The sequence below is a fragment of the Mercenaria mercenaria genome, chromosome 5 (genome assembly GCF_021730395.1).
Source record: "Mercenaria mercenaria strain notata chromosome 5, MADL_Memer_1, whole genome shotgun sequence".
Taxonomy (NCBI): Eukaryota; Metazoa; Mollusca; class Bivalvia; order Venerida; family Veneridae; genus Mercenaria; species Mercenaria mercenaria.
The window spans coordinates 66,362,485-66,377,014 of NC_069365.1; the positions used below are offsets into that span (position 1 = coordinate 66,362,485).

General features: G+C 33.8%; 2 protein-coding genes across 10 annotated transcripts in view; one reads left to right on the top strand and one right to left on the bottom strand.

The window, feature by feature from the left end:
* LOC123557472 (receptor-type tyrosine-protein phosphatase epsilon-like) overlaps positions 1 to 2,411 on the top strand; it is a 71,592-nt gene extending 69,181 nt beyond the window's left edge. For 6 of the 9 annotated variants that reach the window (XM_053543785.1, XM_053543784.1, XM_053543786.1 and 3 more), the window contains 2 exons: positions 1,777 to 1,909; positions 2,162 to 2,411. In XM_053543785.1, the coding sequence (XP_053399760.1) occupies positions 1,777 to 1,909; positions 2,162 to 2,239 (211 nt within the window). In that variant the 3' untranslated portion in view covers positions 2,240 to 2,411. Of the gene's footprint in view, positions 1 to 287; positions 405 to 593; positions 711 to 970; positions 1,138 to 1,776; positions 1,910 to 2,161 lie in introns of all 9 variants that reach the window. The other 3 variants (XM_053543789.1, XM_053543787.1, XR_008371035.1) reach the window with 3 other exon arrangements.
* A 4,741-nt stretch (positions 2,412 to 7,152) lies between these two features.
* Positions 7,153 to 10,840, bottom strand: LOC128557353 (beta-1,3-galactosyltransferase 1-like). Its single transcript, XM_053544658.1, has 2 exons — positions 10,513 to 10,840; positions 7,153 to 8,501 (listed from the first exon to the last, which is right to left on the bottom strand). Exon 2 carries the CDS (start codon positions 8,215 to 8,217, stop codon positions 7,153 to 7,155), a length of 1,065 nt encoding a protein of 354 aa, XP_053400633.1. The 5' UTR covers positions 8,218 to 8,501; positions 10,513 to 10,840.
* Positions 10,841 to 14,530: the final 3,690 nt, after the last annotated feature.

Sequence of the window (14,530 nt, forward strand, 5' to 3'; positions counted from 1 at the left end):
GTTGCTGTGAAAAGTGTCGGTTTACCGAACGTTTCATATATATTGTATAAGATTTTGTTTATCTGTTTCATTTAATCACTGAATGTTCTAATATTTGAGAATATGCTAGTAGACTGACTTTTAATATTTTTTATTACATTTTTAAGACTTCAAGTAAATTGCCAATATATATTTTTGTATTAAAGCCTCCCTTCTTGAATATTTCTTCCCTACGATATCATTTCATAGTGGAGGTCGAGTTTCACTCACAAATAAGTTAAACATTTATATATTATGTTTCTTCGTAGAACAATCGGGAGAAACAAAAGCTTCTTGTGAAAACAGTTCCAACTGATTCAAACATGACTGAAGTCTTCCTAAATTTAATATTATCTTCGAATGTGACAACAGTCCTACAGTTACAGGTAATTATTAATAAATGCATTTCTTTAACCGATTATTCTTTGAAAACATACTTTTATTAACTTTATTGTTCATGCATGTGACACAAACATATATGAATCTATATAATAATCAAAACGATTTTGAAAATCTATAAAATCTCCGACCAGTATTTCACATTAGTAAGATAGTGATAATGTTTTTACGTACAGGAAGGCGCTCCTGGTTTAATCACTGACATGAACGTGGGTCACTTTGATGTTAAAATTTCCAACCAGACAAAGTTAGAAAACTGGACGCGGAAAGAATTTTCAATTATGAAGACCGAGGTAATGATATGTTCATTTCTTTAAACACATTATTTAACATGGTATGACAATGCACTGACAAATTATTACCAGGTACATGTATAGTATTGATATAAAGAATACAAACTGAGTGATAACTTGACTTGATTTCAGGATTTACAGTAAAAATATTAAGTCGACGAAGCTACATTATGTATAGCGGTAAATGAATCAAAACTGAATATTTATAATGTGATATTTATACGCTTGTACAATATTAATGTATATTGTAATTTCATCAGCAGAGCGGCATAAAAGTAGCAAGAAATATACAGCAGTACGAATATTTTGACTGGAAGAATGTAGAAAACACACCGAGAAATGTGCTGTCATTACTAAGCCTTTTGTCAGATATACACTCAAAGCAGCATCAAAATTGTGATGGGGAAACAATTTTATTGGCTGATAGGTAATTAGTTTATTAAGTGCACAGAATTGAGTTGATGGGGAGACAATTTTAGTGTATGATAAGTATTTAAGAATAAGGTGCACAAGAATTGTGACACTGGGGGCAGTTTTAGTGGTTGTTAGATAAGAGGAACTAAAGCTATATAAGCCTTGTGGCTGGGTGATATAATATGGATTACTCTGAGGTACGGAAAGAAAAAACATGAAGAGAAATTAAGTTACCAGAGGAAGAAGCACTTACTGTAAACTACAGAAAATCGTGCAACAAAAAGTTAATTACTATCAATAAATCATGTTGACGTAAAATTGAAATGCAATTTTGGTTGTTAAAGATCTTTAGATATTCTTACGAAATAAAAACTTATATTCCTATCTTTTGTAAATCACAATAGGTCGTGGGTTCGATCCCCGGCCGCGTCATACCAAAGACGTGAAAAATGATACCAGAACCTCCCTTGCTTGGCGCTCATTTAAAGGGAAACTGGCTTCTCTTTTCTCTCATACCCTGTTGGCGATGGATTCCACCAAGAATGAGGTGTCGACAGTGATTAACGTAAGTTGTAGAACTGGCTTCAAAGTCGACCTAAAATAAACTAGTATAAACTAAATCACAATAAATTACTGGCCTTTGAATTTTCAGCGGTTCCAGCAGATGTGGAGTAGTGTGTGTTATTCAGAATGAACTAGCACGTATGAGTAAAGAAGGCAATGTGAACATAATAGATTCGGTGAAAAACATTCGCCATCTGGACAGAGATTCTGTGTCGACTTTGGTGAGTTTAAACATTTTTTGGTTAATAAGGTCATTCTACATTTTATTTCATACTGTTACTTCGATTGCGAATAGTTTCATGGAAAGTTTTCTTAAAGTTACAATTGTAAAAATAGTCGAGCAAGTTTGGCTTGTAAAATGCTTAACCCGATTTCATTTTCGGTAGCTTTTCTGTTGTTTTGCAGTGTTCTTATTAATTTTGCTGATTACACTTTACACAGTTCTGTTTTAATCTTTGACTTTCTTATTTCAGGAGCAGTACAGATTCTGCTATGAAGCTATTCTTAGTACTATACAGCAGAATGATATTTATCAAAATGTGTTCTTATAACAGGTGTTTAATATGTTAGAAATTCTTTGTATCTCATACTTTCTATGTATGTAAATAGAGACCAGTTTCAGGTCGAACTATTCTTCTGCTGGTGCACATAATGTGTATTTTTAATCTGATGTTCACATTTGAAGACATTTTTGTGTAATAATAGAATACAAACAGATTTACATTTGATTTTACGTCTTTTCAAAAGTTTTAAGCAAATTTTACACACTGTTTTCTATGCAACGTAACTCGCAATATCATTGTTTTACGTGCGACATCGGAACGTCGCAGTGTTTATGGAAGTCTTTTTTCGGTCAATGGGCTTTTATGAGAAAATTGCTTTTTTGAAAACATTTTTAAACCTTGGAACAAATCCCACAATGTAGAACTTAATAGAACCTTTTCATAGTTGTAGAAAAAAATATGGCCAAAAATATGCGTCGGTCCGGGTGATTAATTTTTCACAATTCGCCAAATATCAATTAGAGACCTTTCATTGCACATTATTTTTAATATTTTGTGTTATCATTGTAAACTATTATAATCAAACCTACACATTTTCAAGAAGTCTATGTCCCAAGTAAGGCTCGAAACGATTCCGGCGAGGAGCAAATGCTTTAAAATCGGTGATCTTAAGCATTAAGAATAGAGGCCCCTTTATTTGAATATTAAGTAAATGTATTTGATCCCCGAATGATAACAGTATTTAGATAGAAAATTCATACGTATATGATGGTAATTATATAAGAATACTTCATTGTTATATGTATTTCAGTATTCCTTTCATAAAACAGTCCACAACAAGTGCTCTCGTTTAGGACTGTACCTAGAGCAACATGGAGAGCTTTGAAAAGTTAACTTGAAGATAGAACGTTTTATTCCCATATATCAACATTTAAGATGGTACCAACATACTTTCATGTACCACTTACTGTGGACAGCGGGTATTAAATTGCAGTCATATAACCCGTCATACGGAACGTTTCTGCCATCAAGCTGTGCATGTAGCAGGCAGACAAGTGCTCGATGTTTGATGCTTAATAGCGACTTTTCGTGCCGAATTAAATGTTCAAAAGTTTTAAACCTTGACGTTTTGGAGGGCGATGATTTTTGCACAAATTACAAATTATCCACCTCTCTTCTGGTTAATAATTTGAGATTCTATAATGGCAATAATTCGCGTTCAGAATTCAAGCTTAAAGTTGAAAGGTTGATGCTTCGCATGAAGATCATGCAGATTTAGATTTACTCATTCAAAGTTCAGATTACTAGTATATCTTTGAAAAACACAAAAAATAAATTACACAAGTATAATTTCACACACATTTAGTACGTGAGGTTTGTACCAGATATATTCCATATGAATGAACAAGAAGAAGGAACATTTTTAGAAAGGTTACTTATTGTAAATTTGAATTAAAAATAACATTCATCCCAGGGAATATTTACTTGTGCAACTATACAAACACTCAAGTTGGTTGCACAGTATGTAATAAAAATAAAAAAATGATTTATGTACTTTGAAACTAATAATATATCATCTTATCTGTCAATGATTTATACTTCTTTGTTTATTTTCATTTCTGTTTTTTAAAATGCCCTTGAGACAGATGCTTTTTTAAATTTTATGTTTTATGGTAAGCGTTAGCGATAAAAAGTCCCAGCTATCACAATGCATATATACATGTTGATGTTTCCGTAGTCTCTGGAGGAGCGGGATATCAGTGTCCTGGAAAAGTATAAACGCTGTTTGCGTTGGTATTTTTGTGTCATAGAAGAGCAGGAACGTTGTATGTGTCGTAAGATCGAAGAACGGGATAATTTATTTATCAAAAACCTATATCACTTCTGACAAAATGACGGCTTGTATTTAACAAGTAAATACGAACAGGCAGACAAAAATCCGTATTGTACCTTTCGTATTGTATGTTGTTTGACTACTTTCATTTAAAATACATGCCCTGACGCTGTTCTATAAATAGCGCACATAATAACTAAAAAACAGTTCTATTTTAACAACGATAAACTGTTAAAACATTGAAGGTATCGTTTAATAAAACTACAAACAAAAACGCGGAGGTATGTTAAAAAAGGTCATTATAACAGTAGCTAGATCTGGGATTTTGCATTCGGCTCTATTTTGCTAAGTTGGATCAAACTCGGCGCTTGCGCGCCTCGTGCTATCCGACCTGGCAAAATTATCTCGAGCCGAATACAGCATCCCAGACCAGGCTACTGTTATAGTAACTCTATATATCGGAAGAGCGGAGAATTGGAATTGCTTTGTCAGAGTAGAGGAAAGTGATGTGTCAAAAGGAGGAATTGCTAGAATCCCTTTTTACCAGATAAATGGAGTAAAGGGAATACAGTGTATCGGAAGTGCGTATGAGGGGGAATGCTACAAGTTGGGGCCGCAAGGTATCGGGAATGATATATGTATTATAGCTTAATGTCGTTTCCTCTCCCTTCATCCGCCTTAGTAGCCCAGTTGCTTCAGGTGTTGGAGGACCTGGGTTCGCTCTCTGGCCGTGTCAAACCAAAGAAGTAAAAAAGGGTACTATTAGCTTCCTTGCTTGGCGCTCAGCATTAAAAGAAATGTATAGGACTGGTCAGTCCGGTGTCAGTATAAAATGTGACATACCATCTTCTATACCACAACGAAGGGTATGACATATTCATCTCATCAAGATGGCGTGTGGAATGCACAACCTATGTCACTTGATTCAATGTCAATGTCACTTTTGGTGTTAATCGCTTGGACGATTTTCATAAAACTATCATCAGATATTTACTTCACCAAGACGACTTGAGCCGCGCCATGAGAGAATCAACATAGTGAGTTTGCGACCAGCATGGATCCAGACCAGCCTGCGCATCCGCGCAGTCTGGTCAGGATCCATGCTGTTCGCTAAAGGTTTCTCTAATTACAATAGGCTTTAAAAGCGAACAGCATGGATCCTGACCAGTCTGCGCGGATGCGCAGGCTGGTCTGGACCCATGCTGGTCGCAAACCCACTATGTTGGTTTTCTCATGGCACGGCTCACTTGCAGAGTGCACAACTCCAGTCACTCACTAGGTTCAATGTCAAGAGGTAACACTTGGAGGTCAAAGATAAGAGTAGCTCAAACTTGTGTCCACGCCATAATATCCTTAATCACTGAGTGGATTTTCATGAAATAAGCATCAATTGTTGCTAAGTGCATAAACCGGTCATGAGGTCCTAGGTTAATGTCACACTTGAAGTTCAAAGCTCATGATCACACATCTGTTTACCAAAGAAACGTCTAGGAGTATCAACCACCCTGAGTGATAACACTTTTTTGTTTGTTTTGAGTGCCAGTGGTATCGCAGCCATGTGGACGAGCTAGTTGATAATGAAAATGTAACAAAGTTTCCTCTAATTTACATTATTAACGCTGATTATAACTTTTCAACGTATTCATTCAAAACGAATGCTTACATGAAGGAATACTCCCAATAACTCACTGATTATTTTCCATTTTTATTTACATCATTTTACACATTTCCAAAATAAACTTCAAGCATTAATCATGATTCCGAAAACAGTGGAGTGGTTGGAGAAAGGTTAACAATGGGTATCTTAAAACAAAAAGCTATTATATCTAATACTAAAACTGTTTTGAGAAAATATGTGAAAAATAGCATCATTGGTATAAACAGCAAATGTATTCATTCATTTAAAAATATGTTCCTTATGTCTGTGTTGTCATGGCAATTTAAATTCTCTAATAACCTATCATTTGGAAAAGGCGTGGTTAGGCATTTAAAGAGTGTATTGTGCATTAAGCCATCGTTAACATTATTCTTTTAAGAATATACTGAAATATGAATTAGACAATATATCTGTAGTATTAGAGCTAACATTTCTCGAAAGCCTATGAAAGTTTAAAAACATTTTTGTATATAACGTCCATGACGTCAGTAGCGTTGAGCTGAATTAAAGTGAAAGTGTAATCTTTAATATGTATTGAACTATACATACATGGACAAATGTGCGGTATTTAAACCGGGGTTTAACTGTATATTTATCGACAAAAGCACGGTCTTTAAACAGAGTTCAACTGTATATACCTTGAAAAAGGTGTAGTCTTAGTCCGTGTTTAAACCTTTGACCTGAGTATAAACATTGACGAACACTAATACATTGACAACTGTATATAAAACTATATAGAAGTGTCTTTTTCATCAGGTTGAACCGTATATACATTGACAAGGTATGGTCTTTGAACCAGGTTTAATTATATATTTTATTTATCAACAAAGGCAAAGGTGTGGATTTTTATTTGGGATTAAAAGTATAAACATCAACAAAGGTGAGGTCTATTTGCAGAAAATTGCGGTTTTAAGCTCGGTGTAAACAGTGTATATTTCAGTTGTTAACACATGTACTTGAATGGAAACTCTTGAAATGTGTGTTTGTTTTTTTTAATGTTCATAATTTATGATTGATAAAATCATATGTTTTTTTTAATATTCATAATTTTGCTAATTGTCCATCTAAACGCATACATATTAAAACATAAATATTGTAGGTAAAAAAAGTAATCATCATTTCAAAACCGTTTCAGATGTTATATTTCGTGCGTTTACCATGCAGAATATATACAAATGTATGTCTATAAGGTTAAACAAAAGACCACAGTTGCCAAGGTTTTACAAAATTTCAGATGTATAGCAGGTCACCAGCAGCGGTGATTGTTTACGTATTACGTAGACAAGATTATAAGTAGTAAAGTATTCCTTAGCAAATATCAAGTTAGTTTAGCAACGTGGAGTCTGTTCAACAATCTTCTCTTTACTGAATCATTCTACTTTACACTACCAAGATAATAACCTAAAAACAGCATATATGCTGTTTTTGTTGTATAAAGAACCTTTCGACTCGCAAAAGGAAAACAAACATTCAAACAAACAGTCCGTCCTTTGAGTATTTTTGTGCTAGTGTTTTGTATTGTTGTAGTGCACTAAACCAGAATTTGTCCATTATACCATCAGAATGCGCATTAGCAACTAGAAGATGGCACTTCTTGTCCTTTGATTCAAAAATGTCTTTCTCATTCAAATTGAGATTCATCAAGGGAGCGTGTTTAACATTTTTAATTTTGTCCGGCAAAAGCCCAAACAAATATACATCGTCCACCCAAAAGAATGGCGTAACTCTGGCTGCTTCATACATTTCTTGTATAATATCTCTTGTGATAACTGTGAAAAATCCATTACAATACGTCACCGGAAAATATGTCATATTTTTAAATTCGTTCTCATCGATTTTCCACTTCCCTTTCTTTCTCTGAATCTGACTTGTTCCTTTATTCCTCACTGGACACCATATTTGTCTCGTTTTGTTTCTAAAATTTGATTCTAATTCTTCCATTAGTTTGAACACATTTAGGAAAACGTCATCGTCAACTTTGCCAATAATTTCTGCTTGCTTACAGAACTCTGAAATCCACCTAAGTCCTAAAACACCTTTATGAGTAAGGTTTCTACACGAATCTATAAAATTCCCTTGTACGATATCTTTATTCACTGCCGATTCATGTTCAATAAGAGCTTGCGTTGAGTCCTTCTCAGGTTTTCCAAGATTGAACACTATTCTCATTGAATGTCTTTTAAAGAGCTTAAAATTGGCCCAAGTTTCTCTGATTGATGACCGTCTCATGAAATGTGTGGTGGCAGAATGTACTACTACAATAAACGACAATTCTTTTACTCCTTTGCACACGAATTTGCTGTTAATGTTGTAAGGGTTGCTCGAAACTGTCAGAGGGAAATAATGTCCATTCGCTAAAGAAAGATCGTCAGGTCCAGTCTTTCTTTCACCTTCAGTTTTATTATTCACCTTTTTCATATTGCTAAATTTGTTTTCTGCGAAAACGTGCCTCGTTTCGGACATTAAATCACGTGACTGTTTAAGGTCTTTAATACCAGTTTTTAAATGTTTAACGATTTTAGCAGACTCCTTCATTTTAAAAGCAATATAAACATTTCCATCTTCATGTTCAATAAGTATAGTATTTTCAGATTCCTTTTCTAGGTCTTTCCAATTCAGTCTAGCATGCTAGAGTGACGTCATTATAGTGGGCGTGCGTTTCATATTTACCACCATAGAAAGGAAAACGAAGACAAGTACTAGGAAGCATAATGCTGAGATACAGTTGACCTCACCTCGGAAAAGGTTAAAACATAGCCGAATAGCTGTAATACGCGCCGATCGTACTGACGTCATTTTTAAAGGTCCATTTGCAACATCTGAAAATATATCAAGAAAGATTTTATTTTCTTTGTTGATATGAAACAAATCTGACTGCATGCACAGATTCTAAATGCACATGTTTTATCTATTTGCACATGATGAAGTTTGTGTTTGTGCCAAACGCTAATTATCTCGAATGCAGTGTTCATAGCAAAAAATGTTTAAATAAGAGGTGAGCGTGCGTGCCTGTGCATACTATGGGTCACAGTGACAATATCGCTTTAAAGCGATAGTAAATCTCATTGCAAGAAAGGATTTCATTTCTCACATTGCCTTTGCTCAATGTTTAAACAGAGCGGGTGCCCCCAAATCTAGACGGCTTTTCATATACATTTGCTTTGCATTTTGTTACTGTTTTTGAGTCTTGTATTTTGTTTAATCAAGACTATGACTGAATAAGTTTCTGCTTGAGGTAGTCGCAAGCTGAACTGATCTATGCTCATAGTTCTAGATGGATTAAAATAACCACTGTTTGTCAAATGTTTACAGTTAAGTTAAATAGAAATGTTATCTGTCCTTTTTCTATACAAGTTCAGATAACATACTCAAATGACTTTCATTAGGCGGTATCTCAGGTATCATAAGGTACACAGACATTAATTTTGATTAAATGTAAGCAGACCCATTTATAACATAAAGGCATGTAATACTATTTACAAACGATCTTAATTCAACACGATTTCATTTTAAGACACGAAACAGGAAGAATGTATTCATTGGCTATGATTTCATGTTTTCGAGTGACACATTGCCATTCCCAAATGGCGATATAACTGGTTTTTACTGATAATAATTAAAAGGAAGACATGTGTTATATGTCTATGTTATGTCATTTTCTTGGCATCTCATATATACGTTTAATTAGTCTTTATTTCACTTTGAATGTAACATTTGAGAAATGAATTATGCTTTGTATTAAATAATCAAAGAGAAAATTTTATGCTGTAACATCTAAGAATATAGATGTCATTGTACATGTAACCTATAGATTGTTTTATTTAATCATTTACCTAAAAATAAATACGCGAATTTCTCAATAATTTTGCAAAAATGAAAAAAAAAATCTTTAGAGTCCACATGTGTTGTAGTTTGAACATTGTTTTCATTTTGCCAAATCCTGTTCTGTCAAAATGAAAATATTTGTTCAGATTTTTTTAGTTTCTTGTGTAGAACGTGCCACAACAACAACACGACAACAATAACAATAATAATAATAATAATGAAAATTCTTCACAGTATGAACAGTATGAGGATGACTCAAAAGTTAATTGAGACCACCTTATGATAGGACCAATAGTTTGAAGAAGTTTATTTAACATTCATACAGAAGTATGCGAGACATAATATATCTGATGTAGGTCAATATGACCCGTTATCAAACCTTGACATGTATAAACAATTTTGGCAAAGCATTGTCGATGGCGGCAATATACTTAATGAGTATATGTCCATTCATGAAAAATACACCTCATTTTGTCAAAAATTTTCAACGGTTTTATTTATATAGTCTCGCAAAATGTTTACCTAACAATTGCAAAGTTGTAACTTTAGAATATATTTCGATTCAAGTGCGGTTGAAGTACGATAATAAAAAAGATTATTAAGATAACGTTGAAATATAATGTCTGTGATGTTTTACATTTACTTTTGTCGCATAAGATTTGCTTTTCTCAAAATTAGCTAGATTTCTACTGATTTTTATGTTTTCGGATGTGATAGTTCGATTGCTTTGTGCATGCTTTGACTTTTATTTAAAAATTATAGCTACAGATACTTCTTTCTTAAATCTTTATACAAAACACATGGTGCTCGTCTTCTAGTTTATTACAGATCAGATATATTCTATTTTCATATATAGTCTTATTCTACTTTAAGCCTGTGAGACAAAACCCTATCTAGTTAAGTTAATGCAATCTTGTATTTCGTAATATTTACTTGATTTGGATATGTTTGAAAAACTGACACAGGACACATTATCAAAAGAAAACCATAAATAAATCATGCTACCTATATACAATTTCGTCAGTCGCAAAAATTCCATCTTAAGGTGTGACATGACGTCGCACCTATATTTTCGACGAATAAGATTCGATCAAGGTTAAAGACCACAATTCCTCCATAGCTGACGAATATTGCACATTAACTGCTATCAAATCACTTTTTCCTTTCCTGTATGTATTCAATCCATTATCTTGCAATAGAGTAAGATTTTGTTTAATGTTGACAAAATTTATCTCTTGAATATCATGAGTGAGCTGACCGAACATATACACGTCATCTACGTTTATCAGCGGCGTTACTCTAGCTTTCTTAAAGAGCTCACCAACTACTTTGGATGTCATTATCACCACATAACCAGAACAAAACTGGGGCAAATGGGTGTGATTTGTAAAAACCTCTGGCGGTATATACCATTTAGAATTTTTATCTCTTACTACCCGTTAAGAAGATGTTTTCCGTTTGTAAATTTGCACTCGTTTACTTTCGGAACACTTCAAACAACCGTTTTCCCTTTATGATCTCGGTATCTGCCAACATGTCATTGAGAGCTGTACCTGTGAACATTGCCGGTCCAATCAGATAAAGAGTAAAATTTTGATATTTCAGTAAAGGGCGGTGTCACTTGATAAAAAAAAATGCGTCAGTTGTAACGTCGCAGTTGCACCATTTATGCGAGAAAATCAGCAGTATAGCTTCTTCAAATTTTTTTGTAGGAAGTGATCCTGTTGATATTAAAGTGCATTACGAATATCACGGGACGCAAAGATGTGCTCTGATGAATTGCAACTATGCTGATTTGTTTGGAATGGGATATACTGAATTCGAACATTTCCTGAAATCGGAGATACCATTTTTCGTACTGAAAATAAGTTTTCTTGATGATGAGAATACCTACGTGGACCTAACGGAGCGAAATTACCACAGATTTTTGAAATTAGCAACGCACGCGTTCAAAAGTGGAACTCCGAAAATCAGTGTGAAAGTACAGGAGGGTAGTTCTCCAGCGGTCAAAGGACTGTCTAGTCTAGGATCTTTTAACACGGATGGAACTTCTACATCCAAGCGATCTCTGAACTTTCCAGATGACAACGAATATAGACTAGATTGAACTAGTAAATACAGAAGTCCCATTGAATTGGAAATAGACTTAAAACAACGCGAAGTCATGTCAAAGAACAACGAATTAAGTGAAATTACGAAACAATACGATAAAGTTTGGCAGGAATACAATCCCGTTCCTGCTGTTTTACGGATAATTCGAAAGGTTTATGTACCAGATGCCATCTGCGACTCGAACACACGAAAAATCGGTATGTTTTTAATATTTATATGACTGTTGTTGAAAAAGCTGCACCGCCAGATTATTATAAAAATTCTGAAATTTTAGTTGATTTTTCATTACCGATTTCATCGTAAGTTTCACGAAATTTGATAGAAAAACACTCAGTCGCTAGCAAAAGCGTTAATCACGCTATTGAAATTTGATATAAAATGATTTATTTGTACGTTATTTCACATACACAAATCAACGATTTGCATTTTTTAAATGTCCATTTGGAAGCATGTCCCGTTAATACATTTGTAACATCTCCAAATAAATAATACATGTACAATGAAAAAGTCAAAAGTAAAGCGGGTTCGATTTCATGCCATTTTCCGACATGTTAGTCTTAAATCTTAATCATTTACAGGTGTTTCATTTCAAATTATATTTTCCATGCTGTATTGAAATATATGGACTGCTACAAATGCCACAAGCGTAAAATTATTTATTTTTATTTTAATTTATTTCATTCATTTTTTTTGTCTTACGAATCCGAAGCCGCTTAAGTATTGGAAGATTACTACCCGTTAAGAAGATGTTTCCCGTTTGTAAATTTGCACTCGTTTACTTTCGGAACACTTCAAACAACCGTTTTCCCTTTATGATCTCGGTATCTGCCAACATGTCATTGAGAGCTGTACCTGTGAACATTGCCGGTCCAATCAGATAAGGAGTAAAATTTTGACATTTCAGTAAAGGGCGGTGTCACTTGATAAAAAAAAATGCGTCAGTTGTAACGTCGCAGTTGCACCATTTATGCGAGAAAATCAGCAGTATGGCTTCTTCAAAATTTGTAGGAAGTGATCCTGTTGATATTAAAGTGCATTACGAATATCACGGGACGCAAAGATGTACTCTGATGGATTGCAACTATGCTGATTTGTTTGGAATGGGATATACTGAATTCGAACATTTCCTGAAATCGGAGATACCATTTTTACAGAGACTTTTCGTACTGAAAATAAGTTTTCTTGATGATGAGAATACCTACGTGGACCTAACGGAGCGAAATTACCACAGATTTTTGAAATTAGCAAAGCACGCGTTCAAAAGTGGAACTCCGAAAATCAGTGTGAAAGTACAGGAGGGTAGTTCTCCAGCGGTCAAAGGACTGTCTGGTCTAGGATCTTTTAACACGGATGGAACTTCTACATCCAAGCGATCTCTGAACTTTCCAGATAACAACGAATATAGACTAGATTGTACTAGTAAATACAGAAGTCCCATTGAATTGGAAATAGACTTAAAACAACGCGAAGTCATGTCAAAGAACAACGAATTAAGTGAAATTACGAAACAATACGATAAAGTTTGGCAGGAATACAATCCGTTCCTGCTGTTTTACGGATATTCGAAAGGTTTATGTACCAGATGCCATCTGCGACTCGAACACACGAAAAATCGGTATGTTTTTAATATTTATTGACTGTTGTTGAAAAAGCTGCACCGCAATTATTATAAAAATTCTGAAATTTTAGTTGATTTTTTCATTACCGATTTCATCGTAAGTTTCACAAAATTTGATAGAAAACACTCAGTCGCTAGCAAAAGCGTTAATCACGCTATTGAAATTTGATTAAAATGATTTATTTGTACGTTATTTCACATACACAAATCAACGATTTGCATTTTTTAAATGTCCATTTGGAAGCATGTCCCGTTAATACATTTGTAACATCTCCAAATAAATAATACATGTACAATGAAAAATTCAAAAGTAAAGCGGGTTCGATTTCATGCATTTTCCGACATGTTAGTCTTAATCTTAACATTTACAGGTGTTTCATTTCAAATTATTTTTTACATGCTGTATTGAAATATATGGACTGCTACAAAATGCCACAAGCGTAAAATTATTTATTTTTATTTAATTTATTTCATTCATTTTTTTTGTCTTACGAATCCGAAGCCGCTTAAGATATTGGAAGATTAATTCTATTTGTACTGAAACGCATTATATGACATTTATGAGATATTTTTATTGAAAATTTGTTGTCCGATTAGATTTAGATGAAAGCTTCATAACAAGCACACAATAATTACACAGCTATGTTATATTCATACAAAATATTGAGGGAATGTATTTCTACTGCGTTTTCTTTGAAAATACATTATGCTGGTGTCCAGGTCTGATTTTGTGAAATGTTTAATTACTTTCAAAGTCAGAATTTTCTTGTCATCGCAGCGTTTGAAGAAAGTGTTACTAAAACCACTTAATTAAATGGTAAATTTGATGGACAAAACTTTGTCCATCTCGCACACCATAAAAAAATGGTATTTGATACTTGATAATGTGAGACGGCCACACATTAATCCGGAATACAACTAAAAAGGAAAACACCTGTATTATTTTAATTAAAGGTATTTTTGTTGGGTGTTTAACAATATTCAATCATAATATATAACATAAATAACTAACATACGAAAGGAAAATGAAATAAATTCCGCAAAACGATTTTATACGAGATTGAAATACGGCGAGCGCACGGGAAATATCCATAGCAGAAATGAACCCGTATTTCTTTAGTAAGTCGTACTTTTGTAGGGTTTTTTAGCAGAATTCATTCCGTATTATAACATAAATAATAAATTTAAGAAAGGAAAATGAAATACGTTCGCGCAAAACGATTTTATACGAGATTGAAATTTGGCAAGGGCACGTGAAATTTCCATAAACTGCGCCCATATATTTTCAATAAA